The 27,694-nt window shown below is 43.1% G+C and overlaps 1 protein-coding gene across 10 annotated transcripts in view; it reads left to right on the top strand.

The window, feature by feature from the left end:
- The window catches only part of zmynd8.L (zinc finger, MYND-type containing 8 L homeolog), a 73,755-nt gene that overhangs the window by 13,142 nt on the left and 32,919 nt on the right, over nt 1-27,694 (top strand). For 5 of the 10 annotated variants that reach the window (XM_041577126.1, XM_041577125.1, XM_041577127.1 and 2 more), the window contains 3 exons: nt 6,866-6,936; nt 17,570-17,629; nt 24,919-25,067. In XM_041577126.1, coding sequence (XP_041433060.1) covers nt 6,866-6,936; nt 17,570-17,629; nt 24,919-25,067 — 280 coding nt within the window. Of the gene's footprint in view, nt 1-5,433; nt 5,453-6,443; nt 6,731-6,865; nt 6,969-11,445; nt 11,530-16,920; nt 16,946-17,569; nt 17,630-24,918; nt 25,068-27,694 lie in introns of those variants that run through there. The other 5 variants (XM_041577130.1, XM_041577131.1, XM_041577129.1 and 2 more) reach the window with 5 other exon arrangements.

The following is a 27,694-nucleotide window of genomic DNA, read 5'->3' as shown; positions in this document are numbered from 1 at the left end:
CTCGTTGTCATCCGTCGACGGTGCTGGTTTGAAATTTGTTCCGTTTGGCTCAACTAATGATGATGATAATATCTGGTCACGTATAGTCAATCTATCAATAGTAGTGGCGCAGGATGATGTTCCCAACTGGTTCTCAACTGGCGGCTTTACATGCATGGCCTGCCTGCCGACTGTGAGCGATTTCCAAGATAACACTCATCAGGGCAGATTTATTAAGGTTCACATTGGAAATTCAAATTTTCAAGTTGAATTATTGGTCAAAACTCACAAATTCGGGTTGGGAATAATCCAAACTCAAATTCAAATTTGAGATATATCATACCTGGACCATATGAACAATTCAAATTCGACTATTCGCCACCTAAAACCTGCCCAGTTTGTGTAGAAGTCAATAGCAGAGTTCCAGTGAAGATGTTAACAGTCATCCTGACATTCAAGTTTTTTTTCCGAGAAAAAACTAGATTCAAGTTTAGTCGAATTTAATTTGAGTTTTCAGGCCGGTAATATTCATCGAGTTTTAGACTTTCAAAATTTTTTTAAACTACCTCCCAGTCGATTTGTGAGTATATTTGAATTTATTAGAGTTAAAAAAAAAATTCACATGAATTTGAAATTCGACCTTTGATAAATGTGCCTCTTCATGTTCGTGATTCATCATTGCCATATACAGAATTTGTTTCTTGCTTTGTTAGCATGAATGGCCAACTGTAGACATGGGAAATGTTCTGGTGTCTTGCTTCATATGTTAGTTTTGCTGGTTGGGAATAAGCAACACATAACAGAAAGACATACATTTCATCGTTGGTGTAAACTTTGGTCCGATTTAGCCAGACATTGGCACAGGAAAATCTTCCATGGGGATAACCCCTTTCTTGTCGATTGCTTTAGAGACATTTAAATAAGACTGTACCAAGTTTTTGCCCTAAATTAATTGGTGACCAAGGCATACCCATGGCCATATTAAGAACACTTAATATAGAGCAGTTTGGAATAGCAGTTTGGAGCTATTCGAGTAACACAGGGCTACCGTTAAATATTGGGGTTTGCGTGGCGTGCAACTCACTTAGTGTGTATTTGGCTAATGGACTTTAGTGTGTCTTAAACCACTCAAACCAATTACTCACCTCCCTCTCAGCAAGGAGCTAAGGCTAAAGTTCCTTCTAGATTTGTGTAGTACCTGTAGTTACTGAATGGAATACTGGACTAAAGGTGGCCATACATGGAGAGATCCGCTCGTTTGACGATGTCGCCAAACGAGCGGATCTCCCTCCGATATGCCCACCTTGAGGTGGGCAATATCGGGCTGATCCGATCGTGGGCCCTAGGGCCCAACGATCAGATCCTAACGATGCCTAACGGGCGGTCGGATCACGGGACCGCATCAACGAATAGATGCGGCCGCGATCCGACGGGATTTTTTGTTCCATCCAATCGAGATCTGCCCGACTTTCGGCCAGATCGCGATCGGTGAAGCCCGTCGGGGGCCCCCATACACGGGCCAATAAGCTGCCGACACAGTCTGTCGGCAGCTTTTATTGGCCCGTGTATGGCCACACGTAGCCTTAACAGATTTTGAAACCCCTAGGAGTAATTAAAACTGTTCTTGCATATTGTTCAGGCAATATGTGCCCCAAACAGCCACATGGTATTAAAACAGCTTGGAGCTGTAGAGCAGTTTGGAACTATTCAAGGAACACAGGGCTACCGTTAAAAATTTGGACTTGCTGTGCTTGCAACTCACTTAGTGTGTAGATGGTGGATGGACTTCAGTGTGTCTTAAACCACTCAAACCCATTACTCATACCTAGGGTTGCCACCTTTTCATAAAATTTGTACGGGTCGGGAACAAAAGGGGCGGGCCATGATGAAAAATGGGCGAGCCATGTTGCATTGGGAGCCACGTCACAGCGATGGCCAGAAGGAGGAGAAAACATTGTTTCCAGCAGATTGGAGGCGGGCCAAGGTTTTTTTTTTAAGGGTATAAGGGTATCAGTGAGCAAAAAATTGTTGCCCTCTTGTCCTTCCAAGTCACATTATAGCCAAGGTTAGGACCCCATTTGGAAAAAGCCCCCCTGGGTCTGAAAGAACAATTTGTAATACCGGCCCCGGCCTTAGCAGGTGTTTTACTGGCTAGGCTGGTAAAATACCGGCCGGTGGCAACCCTTCTCATAGCCCTTTCAGCATACAGCTAAGACTGAAGTTCCTTCTAGATGTGTGTAGGACATATGGTTATTGAATGACTTCTGCAGATGTTGACCTTACTGGACTAACAAGTAGCCTAAGAAGATTTTGAAACCCCTAGGGGTAATTAAAACTGTATTGTTCAGATAATATGTGCCACTAACAGCAACATTGGTGTAATCACTAGTGTTTGCAGTATTGGCCATTACAGAGAGCACCATCTTCCACTCAGGATCGGACTAGGCCAGGAAAAAAACATAGTGGGCCTTGGCTCTCGGCCACTGTCTCAGAGCCGCTCCCTGCCCTTGCTGCCCCCCTCTCCGGCCCCAGTCGCGGCAAAAACACATGCGCACGTGCAGAGGGAGGGCATGTCGAATGTGGCTGTGGGATTTGCGGCAGGGTCGGAGGGAGGGGGGGCCCTGAGACAGCAGCCTTGTGGGCCCTGGGCCCCGCAGTCTGACCCTGCTTCTACTGGCCAGTAATGGAATGTGCATTGTGTGTCTGCACCCCTATAGCGAGCACCCCTATTGTCTCTACACAATCCCACATTGGTGTTCTTTCAGACCCAGGGGGGCTTTTTCCAAATGGGGTCCTAACCTTGGCTATAATATGACTTGGAAGGACAAGAGGGCAACAGTTGTTTGCTCACTGAAGACATGCAGTCACATTGCATATTTTTTGGCCTCGGTATTCAGGGCAAGACTTACTATTTTGTTTTGTGATAAGGCCCATGGGGCTGTTTCTCTGCCGGCAGAGAAACTATTCCTCCAATCCTGACACTGTTCATCTGTTCATGCACCTAGAGTCACTATATCGGCCTGGGTGCAGACATACGGAGCGGATTTTGGCATGCTCGAGCTTTTGGAGCTGTGTGTCTGTACCAGGCCAACCTAATGACTCCGGGTGCACTGGATCGGATGATTATCGGGCTGCGTTTATTAGCATTAATCTAAATTAGCATTAATCTAAATCCAAAAGCCTTCTATACCCCTAGTTTGATACACATGCAAATAAAACTTCCTTTCCAGCCTGCAGTGAAAAACCGCCTGTATTTCAAATTCTGTTCCTTTCTTACAACATATTAAAGGCTTTACCTGTGTGACCGTTAATGTTGAATGTTTAGTTATGTAAAAGCAAAGTAGCCATCTGTTCTCCCCCCCCCGTCAGTCTGCACTTAAAATAGGAACAGCGAAAATAAAACTCAACCCACAAAGCCGTTATCTGTGAAACCATCGTTTCTAAAAGTCTTGGGTTTCCTTTTTAAATGTAAAAGTCCGCCAGCCTTGAAGTCTGCGGCCCTCAAGTTCAGCTCCCAGTAGATGTTCAAGAAGACCTGGAGGGCTGCAGTTGCATTTCCTTATGAGGTTTTCTTTATACTGAACAGTTAGCGGCCCTCCTGCTGTTGCCACAATTCCTAGTAAACTCCTAGTAAACTCCTAGTAAACCCAGCTTACTGTTGAGAGGTTCTGGGCAGCTGCTGGCTGCTTATCGCTGCTTAACGTTTCCATCAATACTATTTGGAACATTAGAAAGGAGTTAAAAATGTCAGGGATAATAACACACCTTGTCTCTAAATTGTGTCTTTCAATGGTATGTTTATGCCATGTGGCATTTACAACTAGAATGCACGGTTAGTGGGTGGGACCTGAAACAAATAGTTCATAAGACGTATTCCTAATATCTAGGACTGGTTTGCCTTCACTGATTCAGTTATACTATGTGACATACAATTAAAATGATGGGTAAGAGGGCAGGGCCTGTAACTGGTAGTTTATAGGTGATGACTTTTAATATCCTTATCATTTACAGTAAGGGGTACATGATCCCTTATAATACATGAGTGATACTCAGAGTTCCCTGTATAACTCAGCCTGCAGCCTTGTGTCTTTATATGGTCACAGAACAACCCCTCAGTGACTTCTAATATCCTTATCATTTACAGTAGGGGGTACATGATCCCTTATAATACATAAGTGATACTCAGAGTTCCCTGTATAACTCAGCCTGCAGCCTTGTGCCTTTATATGGTCACAGAACCCCTTTAGTGACTTCTAATATCCTTATCATTTACAGTAGGGGGTACATTATCCCTTGTAATACATGAGTGATGAGTTCCCTGTATAATTCAGCCTGCAGCCTTGTGCCTTTATATGGTCATAGAACCCCTCAGTGACTCTTAATATCCTTATCATTTACAGTAGGGGGTACATTATCTCTTTTTATAAATGAGTGATACTCAGAGTTCCCTGTATAACTCAGCCTGCAGCCTTGTGCCTTTATATGGTCACAGAACAACCCCTCAGTTACTTCTAATATCCTTATCATTTACAGTAGGGGGTACATTATCCCTTATAATACATGAGTGATACTCAGAGTTCCCTGTATAACTCAGCCTGCAGCCTTGTGCCTTTATATGGTCACAGAACAACCCCTCAGTGACTTCTAATATCCTTATAATTTGCAGTAGGGGGTACATTATCAGGAGTCGGTTGACCCATGACTGTTCCCTGACCTGTAGAACTGTCCTGTAAACAATATATTCCGTGGTTGTTTTTGCAACAAGTGACAGGTCAGTTACCTTTGGGAGAAAGACAAGTTCCAGTACTTTATGAGCTGTTCTAGAATCAAACCCTGGTGCGGTTCTAATCTCACTTAGAACAGACAGCAGTTTAATACCAGCTGGACAGTTACAGGAGATTCCCCCCTCAAATTGGGGCCCAGGGTTTACAGCTTCACCCTGGGTCCCTACTTATCTCACTCCGGTAGGCCGAGATACCTCATTAACTATGAATGTCTTGCAAATTTCTCACTAAGTGGCAAAGGAGAAACCTTTATATATAAAGAACTTCTATGCTATTTCACTCCCCATCATCACAGGGTATCGGAGCCTGGCACGGGTGCTTATATCAGCTTTTTCTGCGTTACACTTCGCTTGGATGCCACGGATCGCAGCATTTGTAGACGTTTAATCGCCCTTTGACCCTTCATCTCGGGTGTCCCCTGATTTCTTAAATTTCTCTCTCTAAACATTTGGTTTTCATCTCCCAAATTGCCGAGATCCAAGGCGATTCACTGGGTGGTGGTGTGGGGGGCTCAGTGTGGGGGGGGGATAAAAGATAGCAAAGGTTCTTTGGCCAACAGATGCCTTTTATCGAATAAACTGCTCCCATTTTAGCTACAGTGCAGGAATGAGGCAGCTCACTTCTGCCAGACGCCATTTTAAGAGCCTGCATAAGTGGCATAGCCATCGATGACTAAGACTGTGTGATGGGTGAGTTCTTGTTCCTACATTTTCCCATATTAACCTGCACTTTAACTCTTATCTAGGGGCTTCTATACTAGTTCTTCCATATTGTTGTCGTGCTGGATATAAACAGGACTACCCTGAAGCCTGCTTGCTTCTCATTCTTATTCCATTCCCCAATCTGTTTTGTTATCTCAGTCATAATACACAGAATTTATCCCTTATTTTTTTTTTTAACCCTGTATTTGCTTCTGTTTTAATAAGGTTTTCTTCTGCCGCAGCCTTTGCACGGCTCTCAAATCCCACTTGCACAAAAGGCAACGTAGCAGAAGGATTTAACCCCTTAATTGCTTCAACCCACCGCAGGAAGAAAACTGGTTAATACTGAGCAGCAGTTACAGGCTAGGTGTCACCGGGGAAAAAACAAGGCAGGATTATTAATGACCGCCATCTTTAACCCTTCGGGGGGGGGCTTGAAAGGGCTTGTACATTGATTATTATATTCTTGGAAGCCTGTCGATTTTATTTTTTGGCTACGTGTGAGTTTCTACAGATGTGTGTGTTATATACATGGCAAAGATTTCATATCTTTGGAAACGACACGGTCCTACTTATTTTTAAGGCAAAAATAATATAGAATGTAGTGCAAAAAATATATAAACGAAATATAAACCGCCACCCCTTACCTTGTACAGTTTCCCTTCTCTCCTGATGCAGGTTTCTCATTGAAGGACTTGATTCAGACAGATCCATATTGGCTGTGAGCCTCTGCATGAAGTCCATAAGCTCTAACCTGATTCTGATTACTAAGTGTGTTCAAGTGTAAATTAGATGTTGGTGTCTTTTCAGAAGGATTTCGGCATGATAGTAGGGGCTGTTTTTGTTTGCAGAGATGTGGCCGGCTTTTACATATTTATTAAAGATCATCTTTAATGTCCTTAGAATGTTAGAGTGCTGCCTTACCCAGGAGAGAGCCTTGCGGAGGAACCTGATGGGACTAGACATGTCTCTTGCATACTGACACTAGAGATACAAAGTGCTGTTTCTCCAGCAGGGTTTCAATGAATATTCTAGGCTTTTGAGTTGTCTGGACCATTGGCAAACAAGCAACTAAAAGGAATACACTGTCCTATATAATGGACTGACCATATTTTTTTTTTTTGCTCTCCTCAACCTCGGAGGAGATTTGTGGGATTGTGCACTCCGAGGTGGCAAATAGTTAAGGATGGAGCGAACCCCTACGTGACTCCGATCTATCATTGAAGGGGATGTGCACTGCTGAAAGGAGTTGGTTAAGAAAACTATGTAAGGGGGTGGAAAAGGATCTTCTGTGTTGAACAAGCAGCTTTTTTTTAAGGGGAGTTAAATCATGGGAGGTTAAGTGGAACCCCGTATTGTAAAATTGCCTTATAATCTTCTCTCTTCTTTTGTCTCTTGCAGTTTGGCGGATGAGGAGATAAAAACAGAACAGGAGGTAGTGGAGGGGATGGATGTCACAACACGATCCAAAGGTGAGAAAGACTCTGTTTCTTTAGCAGTGGAGGTAAGCTTTTGCTCTTATGGCTGCTAGACTATTATTCTATGTGTATTTCTAAAGCACCAACATATTCCGCAGCAGAAAGGTATACATACAGATAACATGCATACAAATACTGCAGGTGAAGAGGGCCCTGCTCAAGACTGAATATTGGGGGGCAAGGGATATTGTCTACAGCAACAGCTTCTGCTGGCGTTTTTTAACCCCTCAACATTGCCAAGGTCGTAGCAGCTTTCTCTTGGTCGACGGTAGAAGATCAGTTCTCCCTACTTGCACTGATCCATTTATTATAGGAATTTACATAAATAAATGAATATTTGTGTTAAACAGCAGTGATCTTAGTACAGGTCTTCACTCGCTAAGCATAGGTTATATCAGTAAAATGAATCCGTTATCCAGAAACCTTTTATCTAGAAAGATCTGAATTACGGAAAGGCCGCCTCCCATATACTCCATTTTATCTAACGTTCTAAAAATGGTTTCCTTTTCCTCATTGGGAATAGAACAGTATCTTGTACTTGATCCCAACTAAGATATAATTAATTCTTATTGGAAGCAAAACCAGCCTATTTAATGTTTATATGATTTTCTAGTAGACTTAAGGTATGAAGATCCCAATTACGGAAAGATCCAATATCCAGAAAACTCCAGGTCCCGAGCATTCTGGATAATTGGTCCCACAGCTGTATAGATCAGAGATATTTTTGGGATGGTGTTTTCATTTTTTGGTCCTACTTTAATGATGTTTTTGGTTTGCCAGATTTTAAGTGTTGTGTGGTTAGTAGTTGTTCGTAGGGATGCACCAAATCCAGGATTCGGTTCAGGATTCGGCCAGTATTCTGCCTTTTTCAGCAGGATTCGGCAGAATCCTTTTGCCCAGCTGAACCGAATCCTAATCCTAATTTGCATATGCACATTAGGGGCGGAGAGGGAAAGCGCATGACTTTTTGTCACAATGCAAATTAGGATTCGGTTCGGTAAGGATTCGGGGTTCGGCCGAATCCAAAAATAGTGGATTCAGTGCATCCCTAGTTATAAGTTAGTCATCGTTTTGGATGCTTTCTTTGTTTTGAGGCTGTTAGAAATGGTTTCCACACACATCCCACATCAGTTCTTTTCCCTGTTTTTCATTTAAAAAACAAAAGGCTCGCTCTCTAGCTTGCATAATGGCAAATAATAGGTTAACAAACATGGCTGCCAAAATGACTTCCTGTTTAGATCGGCAGCCTCGTGTTCAGCAGGAAATGGTCGACTCCATAACATAACTTTTGTATGTACTAATCATTTTTTTTAGAGGAACTTACTGTTTTATGTGTTTGGCCTGCCACTGAGACTGATTTATTATTAGTCTGACTGCAGAGGAGCTTCCGACTTACAGGAAGTTTGCTGGTAGCCATTTTCTATATTGTTGGAGGTTTTTTATGTGCAATATTTTGAAGGTTTTGAGAGAGCTATTTTAGAAGTCAGATCGACAGAGCAAACCCTTTTCTTGGGCCCATCAGTTTGTTGTGAGCGTGGAAATTTCACTGGTATCCGTGCAGCCATTATACGCGTCCATCCTATCGCATGGCTTGCGTGCCCTTGTATCGATCATAAAGTTGGCAGCCACCGTTTCTATAATTAAACAAATGGGAGGTTGTGGTATGGAGGGGTGGGAAAGATAAACTCGATTAGGAGACTAAAGTAAAAATAGCGCTGAGTGGCAACGTTATTGTTCTTTTATCTGAGGCCCAATGCATCTTTCATACGAAACAGGCATTACGCGCGACACCACATGAATAGCACCCCCTGATTTCTTTATATAACTGCCGTGCTATACCCAGCGCTGGGAGCAGTTGTTTGGGCTGATGAATGTCAGCGTGCGGAAACAGATGTTAATATGCACGGCTTGGGTTTCTGGCCACAAAGTAGTTAATGGGAAACAATTTTTTTTTTGTTAATTTCCTGTCTCTTAGTCTTGCTTATGTACTTTTCTAAAATTATATTTAGTTTGTATTTGGTGAATATTAAATTATAACCCTCTTTCTTTATTTGTAATTTGTTTTACATGCACCAACCCCAATTTTAGGAAAGGTATTTTCAAGACATATGTTGCCCCAGGGGAACACAGATTTGCCACAGGTGACTTATCTCCTTGTGTGCCATAGGCACATAGAGCTACTAGTAGCAGCTACTTGTTAGGGTCAGTCCACACGAGCAGATTCGGCGAGATTTAGTCACCTGGCGACTAATCGCCTCTTCTTCTGGGCAACAATTTCCCTGAAGTGTCTTCCCGTCAGCTATAAAGAAAAGTCACCTGTGCTACAGCACACGCGGCGCTTCTTTTTCCGAAGTCGCCCAAAGTTGCCTCACGAGGAAACTTCAAACGTCTTCGGGAAACGACTTTTCATTATAGCGGACAGGAAGACACGCAAAGGCAGTTCGGGGAGATTGTCGCCCAGAAGAAGAGGCGTTTAGTTGCCAAAGCTCCCCGAATCTGCTCGTGTGGACTGACCCTTATGGCTACAAATACCCTGCCATCTACAACACTGAAAATTGCCTCTGCTAAAACACACATAGGGGTATATTTATCAAAGATTGAAGTTAGAGATCGCCAACGTCCTCTAGAGTGAAATTCAGCCACTTTCTATTCAATTCTATAGGATTTTTAAAAGAGTATTTATCAATGGTTGAAAGTTCGTCCTTTGATAAATACGCTTTTCAAAATTCCATAGAAATAAATGGAGAGTGGCTGAATTTCCCTCTAGAGAACTTTGGAGATCTCTAAATTTACTCTTTGATAAATATCCTCATAGTTTCTTACCAAAGCCAATTGTCACTATTGTCTGTTTTGTATCTATGACAAGTAGCTGCTACTAGTAGCTCTGTGTGTCTTCACCTTAAGGGAAGTGGCACACAGGAAGATTAGTCGCCCGCGATTTTTAAAAGAGAGTTTCAGCAAATAGTCGATTATTTTGTCTTCTCATTGAGAACAATGTAAATCCAGTGGCGGAACTACAGGGGGAGCAGGGGGTGCCCCCTCAGGGCCCCCCGGCAGTCCGTGCACCACATACAAATGCGGCCGTACGGAGGGGGGCGGGGCCCGGCTGCGTGCCATGCACCAGGGCCCGCCCCCCTCTAGGATCGCTACTGTGTAAATCGCCTGATACGTCAGATACGAAGCTACTTGAAATCTCCTGTCATCCCAAAATGCACCTTTTTTTGAGGATTTATTAGGGTGGTGGCAGACGGGGAGATTAGACGCCCAGTGACTAATCTTCTGTACTGCGAGCTACTAATCTTCCCGAAATGCCTTCCCGCCAGCAAGAATACGAATTGCCGGCGGGATGGCATACGACTCGCTTTGGATTTCTGAAGTCGCAACTAGATAAAATCCTGCAAAATCGCTGGCTTTTGGCTAGTAATTTGGTGTATAGCTGATCAGCAATTTAAATTTTGATTTCTGCTGTGTTGATCACTGTTGTGTTAAGGTGGCCATAGACGTAACAATTACGATCTTTCTTGGAAAAGATGTTTCCAAGAAAGATCGTTTGTTTCAATACACAGATGTAGAGCTGAATTATCAGATATACAAGGAGAAATAATTAGGGATGCACCTTTTTCAGCAGGATTTGGCTGAATCCTTCTGCCCGGGCGAACCGTATCCAAATCCTAATTTGCATATGCAAATTAGTGGTGGGGAGGGAAATCTCTTGACTTTTTCTCACAAAACAAGGAAGTAAAAAACGTTTCCCCCTTCCCACCCCTAAATTGCATATGCCAATTAGGATTTGGTTCGGTATTTGGCCAAATCTTTCGCAAAGGATGCGGCCGAATCCAAAATAAAGGGTTCGGTGCATCCCTAGAAATAATAGAATTCTTCGATCAAAATTTTCTGTCTAGTCCGATCGAAGAGCTGACCGATATCCAAATCTTCTGCCAATATCGGTCGGCTCTTTTCCCACCATACACGCTCCGAATATCGTCTGAAAAACTATATTATCTGTGTGTCTATGGCCACCTTTAGTTGTGTTTAGCTCTGTGTAGAGTTGCCACTTTTTGTCTGTTGCAGAAACTGTATAGGGCTGTGATACATAGGATTGGACTAAGATGTTTATAGGGCGGGGCTAAGATGTTTATGGGTGGGGCTGAACAGTTTAGGGGCAGAGTGGTGACATCACGGGTGGACAATGGGGGTGGATTTTTGTTTGCCTTTCAGACACTTGAAATTGGACAGTCAATGTTGAACCAAACCACTTCAAATTAAACTGGGTTGTCCAGTTCAAAACTGGCCAGGTGGCAACCCAATGTATTGCAGCACTGGTTCCATTGGAACAGGCAGACAAGTACCAACATACATAATTATAGCCCGTACTGTGAACACTACAGTTGTATTTCTTTTATATGTGTTTAGCAGCCTATAAGAGAATTGCCCAAGGGCACCGGAAATGTTTCAAAGCCAGACTAGCCAGGATATATATAAATCAGCTTTGTCCCGTTGCAGCTTGCCTTCAGCACAACCCACTTAACCTTGGAGGTGTCAGTAATTATTGAAGCGATATGGATACGGATTGCTCCGCACTTGCAGGTCAGTTGTTGCTGAAAGTAAATAAACACAGCTCATTGGGCCTGCTGGGCTTTTGAACTGTTTGGGTACCTTCGGGTGTTATAGAGTCATCCATATGTTAAACTAAGCACATGGTCCGAACGTTGGTGGTGCCAATATTCCGACCATGCTGTGGGACCCATTGGGGAAGACTGCTACAGTGTGCTGCTATGGTCCCCATAAGGACTTTTAAACCTGCTGATAAATACCTGGTTTATTTTTGGCCATATATTGGTCTGGCAGCCTGTCAGGATGACCCCATACATGTGCCAGTAAGTTTCCTAGTCAGCAGCTTTTATTGGCCTGTGTATGGCTAGCTTTATTGTCATCATACATGCAAGTTGCTTGCCCAAAAAACAGACTTCTATTGACTGCTGCACTCAAATACCTTACTGGTAAGGGTCAGGGCACACAGGCAGATTCAGGGGGGTTATTCACCCGGCGACAAATCTCTTATTCGGGGCGACTAATCTCCCCGAACTGCCTTCCCGCCGGCTTAAATGTAAATCGCCGGCGGGATGGCACTCAGAGTGATTCGTTTTCCGAAGTTGCCTCAAGAGGAAACTTCAGCGGACTTTGGAAAACGAATTGCTCCGAGTGCCATCCCGCCGGCAATTTACATTTTTGATGGCTGGGAGGCAGTTTGGGGAGATTAGCCGCCCCGAAGAAGAGGAGATTTTTCGCCGGGCGACTAGTCTCCCTGAATCTGACAATGTGTCTCTACCCTTAAAGGGATACTGTCATGGGAAATTTTTTTTTCAAAACGCATCAGTTAATAGTGCTGCTCCAAGAGAATTCTGCACTGAAATCCATTTCTCAAAAGAGCAAACAGATTTTTTTTATATTCAATTTTGAAATCTGACATGGGGCTAGACATATTAGACCCCCCCCATCAGAAACATGAAAAGAGTCAGAAGAAGTTAAAATAATTCAAATACTATAAAAAAATAGACTAATTGGACTAATTGGCCATTCTGTAAGATACTAACATATAACGTAAGGTGAGCCACCCCTTTAATGCCAGCCTGATTACAAGTGGCAGCTTTCATGCCATGTGCTGTGAGCCACTCTGGAACGCAGGAGCCATCATGTCGGGAAGTTTTAGACAAATGGTAAATAGCCATGAACGACCCCTATAATGTGGGGCTATTCCCCTGCCTTTTCCCTTCCATTTGAATATTCCTATAGCCTTCAACCCCCCCCCCCTTCCTTCCAACTGTCAGTGTCCTTTCTGGCAGTCAGCACACCTCTCTGTTTCGCAGCGCTGTGACGTGCAGGTTGCCATAGTAACCCTGCTTTTTCCAGGACAAGGGAACAAGCTCTGTGACTGCCCCCCAGGGACACCATTAAGAATGCATTCTTTGTCCCTCCCTCCTTTTATTGTTACATCTGAGGCCTGTCGGGCAGCCCACCTTCCCTGTGTGGGTATCTACTGCCGCATGTCTTCATTGCCTTCCTTTTATCCCCTAGAATGAATTTGCTCATTTGTGCATAGTTATTCTTTTTATTCTAGTGTTCTGCACGAAACCTTTGCCTCTACTCCGAGCTCATACCAGCCGTTGGAACTCTTCCCATTCTCTTCATCTGACCCTCTGTCTATCTATAGTAGTCATTATATATATATATATATATATATATATATATATATATATATATATATATATAATATCATAAGCATTCATTATTCTTTTTATTGACCTTTATTTATAACCAACCAACATATTCAATAGCACTTGTACCAAGATTGTACACGATTTATTATCATTTGCTGCCCCAGTGGAGCTTACAATCTAAAAAATGTAGGTAGGAAAGAAGCACACCAACTTACACTGGCTTTTGCCTTTATAATGTTTATTGCAGACGTTGTAGCTTTCGGCTACCAACCCCTTCCTCAGGTGCAACATGAGTTGGTCCACGAAAGCTTGTGCTACGACTAGAGTTGCCACCTTTTCTGGAAAAAAATACCGGCCTATCTATATATTTATCTTTTTTCCATATTAATAACATTGGGATCAGCCATCATTTTTACTGGCCTGGCCAGTAAAATACAGACCAGTTGGCATCCCTAGCTACAACTTCTGCAATAAACATGATAAAGGCATAAGCCAATATAAGTTGGTGTGCGTCTTCCCTACCTACAGCTTGGATGTTAATTGACTTGGAGGCAGTCAGGGAATTGAATGCACCCTACATGCAAGTAAGTGGTGTGTGGTAGTGATGTGCCGATCAGGGTTTCCCTGACCCGCACCTGATGCTAACCCGCCCTGCTATTACCTGTGCCCGCCCGCACCCGCTTCCGGGGGTCCTTTTATAGACCCGCGGGTCACACTGACTTCACAAAAGTGGCGGGGAGAGCAGACGCAAGACTATAAAACCCGTAAGTCGGATGCCGGCATTTGAAAGTGGCGTGTGGGGAGAGCAGGAGAAGAGCTCAACCCGCACCCACCAGCCACCTAGGGTATCGGGTCGGCCCGCACATCACTAGTGTGCGGCTAGGATTGCCATCTGGCCAGTATTTTACCGGTAAAAATTATGCTTGACCCCAATGTTATTAATAGGGAAAGAAATCTAAAAATATAGGTAGGCCAGTATTTTTTTCTGCTGGGTTACAATCTCCACAGTGCTCAGTTATTTATCAGGAGCAAATTTAACTGGAGGAAATCAGAGTACCCAGACAAAGCATGGTATAGACATATACACTATCAGCATACAGTGCCCTGGCTGGAATCAATCCCACTGCTGGAATGAAGATCCCAAAGGAAAACCAGGCAAGCACTGGCAGAACATAGAAACAAAAAAAATGGATCCTAGTGCTGAAAACAATGGAGTCACTGTGCTGATTAAATGTCCCACCCTCCCTGTAGGCTCTGCAGAGCACCTAGTCCTGTAATTTGATTATATGCGGCTATGTACAAGATCCTGGGTCTCGCCCACAGCACAGATTTTAGGATCCTATTCTCAAAATCCTGGGGAAGATAAATGGTTTTGGGCACTTATACAGGTATGGGATCTGTTATCCGGAAACCGGTTATCCAGAAAGCTCCGAATTACTCCCATAGACTTAATTTTATCCAAATAATCCTCATTTTTTAAAAAAAATATTTCCCTTTTCTGTGTAATAATAAAACAGTAACTTGTACTTGATCCCAACTAAGATATAATTAATCCTTATTGGAAGCAAAACCAGCCTATTGGGTTTATTTCATGTTTACATGATTTTCTAGTAGACGTTAGGTATGAACATCCAAATTACGGAAAGATCCATTATCAAGAAAACCCCAGGTCCCGAGCATTCTGGATAACCGGTACCATACCTATACTCGGGCAGAACTACCGGGGGAGCAGGGGGTGCGAGCGGGCCAGGGCCCCCACCCCCTCAGGGCCCCCTGGCAGTCCACGCGCCGCGCATATCCCGGCCAGTTCCGGGTTTACAGAGGGGGGCTCTCCTGCGCCAGGGCCCGCCCCCTTCTAGTTCCGTTTCTGCCTATACTACAAATGTGCAGGGTTTAAAAAACTTGGCAGGGTTCCGAGCAAAGCTGGCCATAGACATTCAGATTTTATTCCTTATACGGCTAATGTTCGGATGTTGATTGTATGTTTTAATGCAACAATCTAAAACTAATCATTCAGATTTAAGTTGTAGGCTTAAAGTAGAAAAAATAACAAATCAGAGGATGTTCTGGCCATTAATTGACAGGCTGCTATTGTATGAAAGTCATGGAAATAGTAGTGATGGTCACCCATGGATATGGTCGTTAGCCAACAGAAATTTCCCAAACCTGTTCTATTGACTAAACAACTTATTGTAACGAAAATTGTGACACAAGGTCCAACAATTGTTTTGTTTTGTTTTGTACCATTAGGGTGGTGGCAGACGGGGGAGATTAGTCGCCCAGTGACATATCTTAACTACTTCGGGCAAATAATTTCCCTGAAATGCCTTCCCGTCTGCAAGAATATGAATCAGGAAGGCAATATGAATCACTTCGGATTTCCTAAGTTTCGGGCATCTTCAGAAACCGAATCCATTCATATGCCAGCCTGCCGGCGATTTGTATTCTTGCTGGCAGAATTTTGGGGATATTAGACGCCCGAAGTAGTGAGGACTTGTTGCTGGGCGACTAATCTAAGCTGGTCATAGATGCGCAGATATAAGGGTGGTGGCAGACAGGGCCACCACCCTTATATCTGCGCATCTATGACCAGCTTAAGGCATTGATGGCTTCCTTTTTGAGTAGATTCTGATTGGTAAGTTGGGTCGTTTAGGGTCTATGCACACACACACAGGCGGTTGGTCAGTTTATGTAGATGTAATCAATCCGCTGTTTTATTAGACGTAAGTGGTTTTCATCTGCCTTCCTGTCTGTCTGCTTCTGACAGTTTAATAGATTTAAACCATCTGTGCACATTTGCCTACTTGCGGGGCAGTTGTACAGATGTTTTGTACAGTGTGTGGAATCCCATCCAGTCATATGTATACGATCTACTAATTGTCCATACACGGGCCGATAAAAGCTATTGACAGACAGTCGGCAGCTTATTGGCCCATGTATGGAGTCCTCCGACGGGCTTCCCCGATCGATATCTGCCTGAAAGTCGGCCAGATGTCGATTGAACAGGAGAAAAAATCCAGGCAGATCGTGGCCGCATCTGTTCCTTGATGCGGTCCCCCAATCCGACCTCCGTTTACCCTTCGTTATGATCTGATCGTTGGGCCCTACTGCCCACGATCGGATCAGCCCAATATCGCCCACTTCAATGTGGGCATATTGGGGAGAGCCACTGCCAAACAAGTGGATCTCTCCGTGTATAGCCACCTTTATTGCGGGTTTCAGGCAGCGGCAGTTTGTATATCTATGCAAGGACCCAGGGGACATTTTTGGTTTTTTTAAGCCAGTTATTTTAAATGTATGGCCTCTAGGTGTGTGGCAGACACGTGCGACCCTTCTAGATGTGTCTTTAGGGAAGTTCTGTTGCCTTTCACGCATTCACTGAGCAGTATCACATTTGTGACAGCTTAAAATCCAGTCTCTATGCCAGCCACATCAAATGCTGTTTTTCTACCTCACATATAATTATCTGGCAATATTTCTTCCTCCTACACACACATATCAGGTACCTAGATATGCCTGGGGGTTGCATTATAAACACGGAGGGTGGGGGAGGACCAGAAGTGTATTGCCTGGTGGGGGGGAGGGAGGGAATGGTGCGGTGTCTTTGCTTGCAGTAGAATGAGGAGACTGGGGGGGGGGGTCAGTGTAGGTTGTTGTCATTGATACTGCTAGCCACGGATATGTGGATAACCTTATAGAAGCAGCTTCTGCTCTCTTGTGCTGCTGGGAAGCCATTTTGTCTCTCGTGCCGTGAGAATTCACTTCCGACCTGAGAATGCTTCCTGGTAGAATTCCGTTTTCTGTTCAGCATTATTCATCATTTGGGGAATCTGCTGTGACCCTATGTGGTTCACTGCAAGGAATCAAGGCAGAAAAAACACCTTTTTAAGCTTTGTTTTTTATGGTTTGGGTGAGGGGCAGTTCTTATGACGTAACTGCAGGTAGTGCGTGTGCTAATGGCCTTTATATTTTAGCTTCATTTTCTGTGCTCACCATTAAACCCAAGGCAAAAAAAGTGCAGCGGGTCCACTTGAATAAATGGAATTAGGTAGCATTCTTCTGCTGCCCCCCGGCACAGAGAGACCCTCCATTTTCCCTGCAGTCACTTTCAGGGCTGATCCTATCAAATGTGGGGCCCAATTGGGACCATGTTGGCGGGGCCCCTAGACAAAGTGTTGCTGGCTACTGACACACCAAGTATTTAGGAAAATAAGGGCATACAGGCACAAAATAGAAAGGAACTACAACTCACAGAATAGTGGGACTTGTAATTTGGCAACACCTGAAGAGACACCAATGGACCAATCTAGTTTAGTAAAGTGTAGTATTGTTCCCGTCATGAAGAACTATGACTTACTATGTGTCTTTGACTATCAGAGTGATTCATGTGAATGTTATTTTATTTCTAGGTCCAGCTGTAGCATTCCCAGAAGGTCTACCACAAGATCATGGAGACAGTCAGCAGTCTAGTAAGTAGTAAATCAACACCTCTTCATGCAGTTTACAAGAAGAATGCAGTCCCTGTAATTGTTTTGCAGATTGGATTCTCAGTTATGGATTTTAGATGATTAGTATTGACTAGCTGATATGTATCTAATGCAGAGAGGCGCCAAAGGCAAAGTGGATCTACATGGATTCCACATCATCTTAAAAGAAACTTGTTCTTTAATAGTATTTATATAGGCCTGGGCCATATGCATAATGGGCATCAGCATAGAGTAGGTTATAGGCATGGAAAGTATAATATGCAACACATCTTCCTATTCAATGTACAGGTAGTGGTGGAAAATAATAGACTGTATAACATGGGAGACAAGATAAAAGGGTACCTGCAGCAGCAGGGAAAATATCTTCTAGGAAGGGAGTGTGACTGTGGGATAGCAGGTATAGTAGGGAGAGATGGTGCCTATAGTAACAGTGGATAATAGTCTCTGGGAAGGGAGTGTGACTGTGGGATAGAAGGTATAGTAGGGAGAGATGGTGTCTATAGTAACAGTGGATAATAGTCTCTGGGAAGGGAGTGTGACTGTGGGATAGCAGGTATAGTAGGGAGAGATGGTGCCTATAGTAACAGGGGGATAATAGTCTCTGGGAAGGGAGTGTGACTGTGGGATAGCAGGTATAGTAGGGAGAGATGGTGTCTATAGTAACAGTGGATAATAGTCTCTGGGAAGGGCGTGTGACTGTGGGATAGCAGGTATAGTAGGGAGAGATGGTGTATATAGTAACAGTGGGATAATAGTCTCTGGGAAGGGAGTGTGACTGTGGGATAGCAGGTATAGTAGGGAGAGATGGTGCCTATAGTAACAGTGGATAATAGTCTCTGGGAAGGGAGTGTGACTGTGGGATAGCAGGTATAGTAGGGAGAGATGGTGTCTATAGTAACAGTGGATAATAGTCTCTGGGAAGGGAGTGTGACTGTGGGATAGCAGGTATAGTAGGGAGAGATGGTGTCTATAGTAACAGTGGATAATAGTCTCTGGGAAGGGAGTGTGACTGTGGGATAGCAGGTATAGTAGGGAGAGATGGTGCCTATAGTAACAGTGGATAATAGTCTCTGGGAAGGGAGTGTGACTGTGGGATAGCATGTATAGTAGGGAGAGATGGTGCCTATAGTAACAGTGGATAATAGTCTCTGGGAAGGGAGTGTGACTGTGGGATAGCAGGTATAGTAGGGAGAGATGGTGCCTATAATAACAGTGGATAATAGTCTCTGGGAAGGGAGTGTGACTGTGGGATAGCAGGTATAGTAGGGAGAGATGGTGTCTATAGTAACAGTGGATAATAGTCTCTGGGAAGGGAGTGTGACTGTGGGATAGCAGGTATAGTAGGGAGAGATGGTGTCTATAGTAACAGTGGATAATAGTCTCTGGGAAGGGAGTGTGACTGTGGGATAGCAGGTATAGTAGGGAGAGATGGTGCCTATAGTAACAGTGGATAAAAGTCTCTGGGAAGGGAGTGTGACTGTGGGATAGCAGGTATAGTAGGGAGAGATGGTGTCTATAGTAACAGTGGATAATAGTCTCTGGGAAGGGAGTGTGACTGTGGGATAGCAGGTATAGTAGGGAGAGATGGTGCCTATAGTAACAGTGGGATAATAGTCTCTGGGAAGGGAGTGTGACTGTGGGATAGCAGGTATAGTAGGGAGAGATGGTTCCAGGGAGCAGGGAAATCTTAATGGGAGCTGCAGAACATAGAAGATATATATCTCATTACACAGAGACGTAACCCTAGCCCAGAGTCAGCGTTCTGTCCATATGCTGATGTGAATTACTCTGCCACCGCCTACAATAGCAATTAGTTTCTCAGGATGGATTATAATTGTACAGCAAGAACCACTACATACATATTTGCAATCACAGAATTCTGTAATGTAAATTCATTTAACCCATGGCACCCATTGCATTGCCAGTCTTACTGCTACTAGACGCTGTGTTTTCCATTACTTTTGGATTCATGAATCAAACTACCCCTTGCTGTCTGATTTGATCCGACCACTGCAATTGAAGCATATACACGTGTGGCCTAATTGTACTGAGATGTACTAATGCACTATAGTATTCTGCTGCATATCTCCTTCTATAGAGAAGTCCTTTGAACTTGTTGGGGGGGGGGGGTGATGGTTGCTGTATGCTCGCTGTCACACACAGGCTAGTTTCAATTGTTGCTAGGCAACGTGCGGAAAAGATAATGGCATGCCTCGCGGGGAGCATATGCAGTAGACTGCAACTGCATTATCATACACATCTCCTTATTGGCAGGCCGAATCAATGTAGAAAGCTAATTTTCATGAGATGAATGGAGTAGAAGGAACTTATAATGTGATCTTAAAGGGCATGTAAAGGCATAAAAATAAAATCCCATTTTTACTTTCTTTAATGAAAAAAAAAACCTATCTCCATTATAATTTAATTAAAAAATGTGCACCATTTTTATAAAAAACCTGACTGTATGCAGTGAAATTCTTCCTTCATTTACTGCTGTGGATAGGAATTGTCAGACGGTCCCTAACTGCTCTGCAGGGAAACAATCATACTTGAACAGCAGGGGGAGCCCCCGCCTTACTTCCCAGCCATGCAGAACTCAAGCAGCTTTGTTTGTTTCCCTGTAGAGCAGTCGGCGACTGTGTAGAGATTTGTATTGGATTTTATTTTTGCCTTTACATCCCCTTTACTGTTTCCAACTCCAGCTGCAGGGACAAAGATCATGGAGCCAGATTTAAACAGATAAACTGGGATTCTATTTGGAGGATTATTTTGCTGCAGCCGCTGGTTCTGCAGAGTTGGAGAAAGTTTGTATTAAACAATACAAAAACGATAAAATCCTCATTAGATTACATGACAACACAGGACCCAGTGCAGTCTGTATATTCTGATTATTAATCAGTCTTGCTGTATCGGCTTCTGACAGATATTATTTGACTTGTGTTGTTTTGATCATTTATGACGATCCCTAAGCAGCCCAGACCACACTGAGCATGTGCACAGTCTTGGTCTTGCAAAGATGTATAACAAAGTTACAAGATGGTGACCCCCTGTGGCCAACTTTGAAAGCATAAATCATTTGTTTGATTAGGCTTGTGGTGCAGTAAGTTCATGTTTATGTTTAGTATACAAAATACAGCATTTCTAGCCTTATTCTATTTTAGACTTTCCTTCCCCTTTAATGCTCTCTATTTATGGTACAGGCATGGGATCCATCATCCGGAAACCTGTTATCCAGAAAGCTCCAAATTACGGAAAGCCCATCTCCCATAGACTCCATTTTATTCAAATTTTTAAAAGTGATTTCCTTTTTCTGTGCAATAATAAAACCGTAGCTTGTACTTGATCCCAACTAAGATATAATTAATCCTTATTGGAAGCTGAATTCGGCTGAATCCTAAAATAGTGGATTCTGTAATTGGACACAAAACCAGCCTATTTAGGGTTTATTTAATGTTTACATGATTTTCTAGTAGACTTAAGGTATGAAGATCCAAGATCTGTTACCTGGGAAACCACATGTCCTGAGCATTCTGGATAAAAGATCCCATACATGTATCTAACTGGAAATGTTATTATAACCGCAATCAACGGCCCGATGTTTTTTACTTTGTTTTCCAACCTTGCTCGACCAAGTTAGAAGCTAATATCGGCCTTTATACCTCCAGCATTAGGCTCTTGGCAAACAGGTTGCTTTATTTAATATCTAAATGGGAAGCTATATGGCATATGTGGAAATATAGAGATAAAGAATGTTTACTATCCATTTTTTTTTCACAATTTCTGGTTATAACTGGCCAAATAAACATCTGCAAGTTGCACATTATTTACCTATTACATTTTTGCTTTCCGTCTACGATTGCAGAATGGAGCAGGAAACGTGAAATGGATTGGCACATAACTGTATATTCAGAAAGTCTTTATAACAAAAGACAAATGCTTCGGGTGCTTGTGAGCCGAGTTCTCTAATACTGTATAAAGCAAAGTCTCATTAGCTGAGTCATACATAATCCCTTACTGCTCTGCTGCAAAGTGAGCTCCACACCCAGCCGTCGAGACTTGTACATGTGTGTGCCGGTGACTACAATAGGGGCCTTTGGTCTGTGAGTATTACCCTTACACACAGAGCATAAGCCATAATCACGCAGCCTTCCCCACACTCAGATGTGGCATCGCTGAGCTACATTGCAACACAATGGCTGCCCCAAAGGAAGAACATTCCTGCTAGATGAGCTGTTTTGCTATCCCCACGTCTAGCTGGTCTTGGAGGAAGGATTCTGTCAATGGACTGACTCAGCTGTCATAAATAGATCGTTATAAGGTCTGGAGGATGAATTACTAGTGGCAAACAACATGGCAGCTCACACTCATGTAAATATTCAGAGAAGGAACTGAATAATCTATACCCTCATACTGAACTGTCTAAAGGTGGCCATACACGGGCCGATAAAAGCTGCCGACAGACCGAGTCGGCAGCTTATTGGCCCGTGTATGGGGGCCCCCGACGGGCTTCCCCGATCGAGATCTAGCCGAAAGTCGGCCAGATCTCGATCGGATGGGGTTAAAAATCCCGTCGGATCGCCGCCGCATCTGTTCGTTGATGCGGTCCCGCGATCCGACCGCCCGTTTGCGAACGTGAAGGATCCGATCGTTGGGCCCTAGGGCCCATGATCGGATCAGCCCGATATTGCCCACCTCAAGGTGGGCATATCGGAGGGAGATCCGCTCGTTTGGCGACATCGCCAAACGAGCGGATCTATCCGTGTATGGCCACCTTAAGGGCAGAGACACACGGTCAGATTCAGGGAGATTAGTCGCCCGACGACAAAACTCCTCTTCTTCGGGGCGACTAATCCAACTGCCTACCTGTTGGCTAGAATGAAAATCGCCGGTGGGTTGGCACTCTGAGCGCTTCGTTTTCTGAAGTCGCCCGAAGTTGCCTCACGTGTTAACTTCGAGCGACTTCGGAAAACAAAGCGCTCTTGAGTGCCATCCCACCAGCGATTTTCATTCTAGCCGAGGGGAAGGCAGTTCGGGGAGATTAATCGCTCCGAAGAAGAGGAGATTTGTTGCCGGGCGACTAATCTCCCCGAATCTGCCCATGTGTCTCTGCCCTAAGGATAGTGGCAGGCATTTCTGATCTCGCCCCATGGAGGAACACAGGCTGATAATCCTCTCATCTGCTGTCTCTCCTATTCAATGTGCCTGCACTCGAATACATTACCTCAGCGCGGGTGCAGGCAGACACAGCTCCAAAATGCAAACTCTCATATTTTGTTGCCAAAATCGGCCACAGCTGCCTCCACCCGAGCTGTTTCTTTAAGATCCTCAACGTCTGGCATTAGCCCATCGAGTCCAACTCTTTCTCTTTAAATAAAACCTGCCTAACTGCCAGTTAATCCAAAGGAAGTCAAAAAAGCCCATCTGCAATCTTTCCAATTTGTTTCAGAGAAGGGGAAAACTCCTGCCTAAACTGGCTATAGACGAGAAGATTTTATTTTTGTATCCAACGAATGATTGTATGTCCCAATCTTCCGGCCTACCGCTAAAGCTGGCCAGAGATGTGGAGATAAATCTTTATGCCCGACGAACGATTGGACATTGAAATCCCCCGACCTACCACTAAATAGTCACATTAAATGAAGTAGTTAGAGAACAAATCAGACGATGTTCTGGTCATTAATATCACAGACAGCAATCATATGAAATTAAAGGGATACTGTCATGGAAAACGTGTTTTTTTCATAACGCACCAGTTAATAGTGCTACTCCAGCAGAATTCTGCTCTGAAATCCATTTCTCAAAAGAGCAAACAGATTTTTTTATATTCAATTTTGAAATCTGACATGGGGCTAGACATATTGTCAATTTCCCAGCTGCCCCTGGTCATGTGACTTGTGCCTGCACTTTAGGAGAGATGCTTTCTGGCAGGCTGCTGTTTTTCCTTCTCAATGTAACTGAATGTGTCTCAGTGGGACATGGGTTTTTACTATTGAGTGTTGTTCTTAGATCTACCAGGCAGCTGTTATCTTGTGTTAGGGAGCTGTTATCTGGTTACCTTCCCATTGTTCTGTTGTTAGGCTGCTGGGGGGGGAAAGGGAGGGGGGTGATATCACTCCAACTTGCAGTACAGCAGTAAAGAGTGATTGAAGTTTATCAGAGCACAAGTCACATGACTTGGGGCAGCTGGGAAATTGACAATATGTCTAGCCCCATGTCAGATTTCAAAATGGAATATAAAAAAATCTGTTTGCTCTTTTGAGAAATGGATTTCAGTGCAGAATTCTGCTGGAGCAGCACTATTAACTGATGTGTTTTGAAAAAAACATTTTTTCCCATGACAGTATCTCTTTAAGTCCGACAAATAGTAGTGACAGTCACCCTTTGAATTCGTCAGATAGGCAATACATGCAGATTTCTTATTGGTAGCAGATATAAAAATTTTTACCTGTCTGAGTGACCGATCGTCATGGCACGGAAACTTCGATTCATACAACTATATATTTGCATGTATGGCCATCTTAAGATTGGCAATTGGACCAGTTTATAAGAAAACTGCAAATGAATCCCCTTTATTTTAGGAATGAGATGTAGGACAGACAGGTGTCCTAATATCCCAAAATCCAAAGGCAAAAAACACCAGTTTTATACTCCCAACTGGCAGGGGTTAAAAGATCTTTTTCACTTGTATCCTGACCTGAAGAGATGAAAAAGAAACAGAATGTCACGATAATACTGCAGCCAGAATTTTTCGATTTACAATCACGAGCCAGAAATAGCGTGTGGTTTGGCCGCAGGAACTTAGGGACTTTTGGGTGGCTGTGCCCTGCCTGGAAACTCCATATTTTATAACTATTATTCCTCCAATACTGCATCTAAAAACACAGCCTTATCCAGTCTGCAAATATGACTTGGATTATGATAGGGACCTCGCTGGGGCAGGAGACTGATTTGAATGATGTATAATTTCTGTAAAGGTCAGTGATATATAAATAAAGGATAATAATTGTAAGTTCTTCTGGGAAGAGATTCTGTCCTTGTATTAAGTAGTAACATGATCAGATATTTGTACCAGTTGTTCAAAATCACAGCGACCAATCAGCTGTTAGCTTTCACTTCAATCGCACAGTTCGAAAAGTGAAAGCAAAAATTGTATTGGTTGCCATGTCTTGCCTTATTATTTTGCTTACTACATAACCCAAAGCATCTGAATATACTGTAGATAATGGTTCCAATGGTAAGCAGTAATAATATGCATCTCTTATGTCTTTTAGATCCTGGCTCCACAGAACGACCCGGCCAAAAGCGGAGGTTTCCCAGCCCCCAGCACTCTTCCAATGGCCATTCCCCTCAAGATTCCTCAACAAGCCCGAGCAAAAAGAAAAAGAAACCTGGCGTAATCAACAGTAATAACAAAGAACAGGTAATTGGGCGTTGCCTGCTGGCACTCCAACTACAAGAATGACCTCACGAGAGCTGCCATGCTGCTTTTTCACAGTTGGCAACAAGTGATTCCAGATTCTGCTCAATTACTAAGAACCGTTGTTGCAGTTTATAAATCTGTCGCATTCATTTGTTCAGAGATTTCATATTATATGAGTGAACTTCTCCAACCTAACAGTTTTATTTCTTCCCTGCTGAGTTCACTCATACTGTGAGTCCCAGACAGACAGCAGGAGCAGTTGGTTGCACCAGGAGACTTAAATGCCCAGCCAACTGCTAAACAGCATGAACCTCTTGTAAAAACAAAGTTAGACTGAGAGAGTGCACTGATACATATCATTGAATATTTGTGGAACACATTTATTGAGTATATTGTATGGTGCCGTTTAGGCGTATCTTTATATCTGTCAGAGTTGCTCTTTTTTCTCACCACACATGCAGAATTCATTATGTCTTATCAATAGCCGATTCAGGTATGGGATCCGTTATCCAGAAAGCACCGATTTACAGAAAGGCAGTCTCTCGCAGACTGCATTTTATCCAAATAATACAAATATTTAAATATAATTTCCTTTTTCAGTGTAATAATAAAACACTAGCTTGTACTTGATCCCAACTAAGATATAATTAATCCTTATTGAAAACCAGCCTATTGGGTTTATTTAATTTTAGGGATGCACCGAATACAGGATTCGGTTCGGTATTCAGGCAGGATTCGGCCATTTTCAGCAGGATTTGGCCGAATCCTTGTGCCTGGCCGAACCGAATACTTAAAATCATGTGACTTTTCGTCACAAAATATGGAAGTAAAAATAATTTTTGCGACACTATTTTCCCCTCCCCCTCGCTAATTTGCATATGCAAATTTCGGTTCAGTATTCGGCCGAATCTTTCACGAAGGATTCGAGGGGTTCGGCCGACTCCAAAAAAGTGGATTTGGTGCATCCCTATTTAATTTTAACGTGCATGATTTTCTAGTAGACTTAAAGGACCAGTAACATCAGTTTTTTAAAAATAATTCATTAGTATACAACTAAATAAAACCCACAAAGACAAATTAAACTTTGAAATCGCTAAGTCTTTAATAAAAGAAATAACTTCCAGAAACTCCGCTTTTTCTCCTTTATTTCTTAATAAAGACTTAGGGGCAAATTTACTTATGGTCGAATATCGAGAGTTAATTAACCCTCGATATTCGACTTCCGAATTGAAATCCTTTGACTTCGAATATCGAAGTCGAAGGATTTAGCGCTATTCCTACGATCGAACGATCGAAGGAATAATCGTTCCTATTCCTTCGAATCGAACGATTTTAATCCATCGATCGAAGGATTTTCCTTCGATGAGAAAATTGTTAGGAAGCCTATGGGGACCTTCTATTGGCCTCGGTAGGTGGCGAACTAGGGGGTCGAAGTATTTTTTAAAGAGACAGTACTTCGACTATCGAACGGTTGAATAGTTGAAAGATTTTTAGTTCAAATCGTTCGAAGTCGAAGGTAGAGGTAGCCCATTCGATGGTCGAAGTAGCCAAAAAAAACATTTGAAATTCGAAGTTTTTTCCCTCTGTTCCTTCACTCGAGCTAAGTAAATGGGCCCCTTAGCGATTTCAAAGTTTAATTTGTCTTTGTGTTTTTTTTCGATGTATACTAACGAATTTTAGAAAAAAAAAATTGATGTTAAGGTATGAAGATCCAAATTACGGAAAGACCCCCTTATCCGGAAAACCCCAAGACCAGAGCATTCTGGTTAACAGGTCCCGTACCTGTAATATATACAATATGCCATCTTTCATATGTACAGAAAAGGAATGTTCTTGTATTTTATTATATATCACTATCAATATAAGGTATAATCAACGAATACGGATGGTTTTGCTTGAATTGTTTCAAGGTATACAATATTTTTACAAACATTTCATGAGTTAAAAGTGGGTTGTAGGAACCTTTGTGACCGAGCAGGGTTTCTTTCGCTCCCATAAAACCCAAACAAGTGCATAGGAATTCCATTATATCTTAATAGGAGTAATAGCAAATATTCGGTTCACCATGCTGCGTGAGTTTGCTTTACAATCCATGTGCATTTCATGCTTTGCATTTAATTTCCAGTTCCGATTATTTTCATTTCCCCTGCAATTCAAATCGGGGAGTCCCTGATTGTAGTCATTTTTCCTGCTTGGTTTTGTGATGCTCGTTTGCCTCTCCTGGGCAAGCCGCATTTCATATCAATGCAGAAATCATGATATAATAATGAAATAAGTATAAATCACCTCTGTTGTGTGCTGTGATGCCATAGGAGTTACACTACCCCTGTGTATGGAATAAAACAACATTACAAGTAAATAACAACGCAACCTCTTAGGGGCAAATTCACTAAACGCCGAAGCGCCTAACGCTAGCGTGAATTCGCTAGCGTTGGGCATTTGCGTTAATTCGCAGATTCACTAATGAACGTTGGCGTAAATTCGCTAGTGTTACTTCGCACCCTTACCCCTGGCGAATTTGCCCAACGTACGTAACTACGCAAATTCGCTAACGCGCGAATGATTGTGAACGATGTCTTTTACGCCAGACTTCCTTCGCCACCTCAGACCAAGCGAAGCGCAATAGA

This window comes from Xenopus laevis, chromosome 9_10L (assembly GCF_017654675.1).
Source record: "Xenopus laevis strain J_2021 chromosome 9_10L, Xenopus_laevis_v10.1, whole genome shotgun sequence".
NCBI lineage: Eukaryota > Metazoa > Chordata > Amphibia > Anura > Pipidae > Xenopus > Xenopus laevis.
Note: the sequence above shows the minus strand (reverse complement) of the source record. Positions and strands in the feature narration are given on the sequence as shown.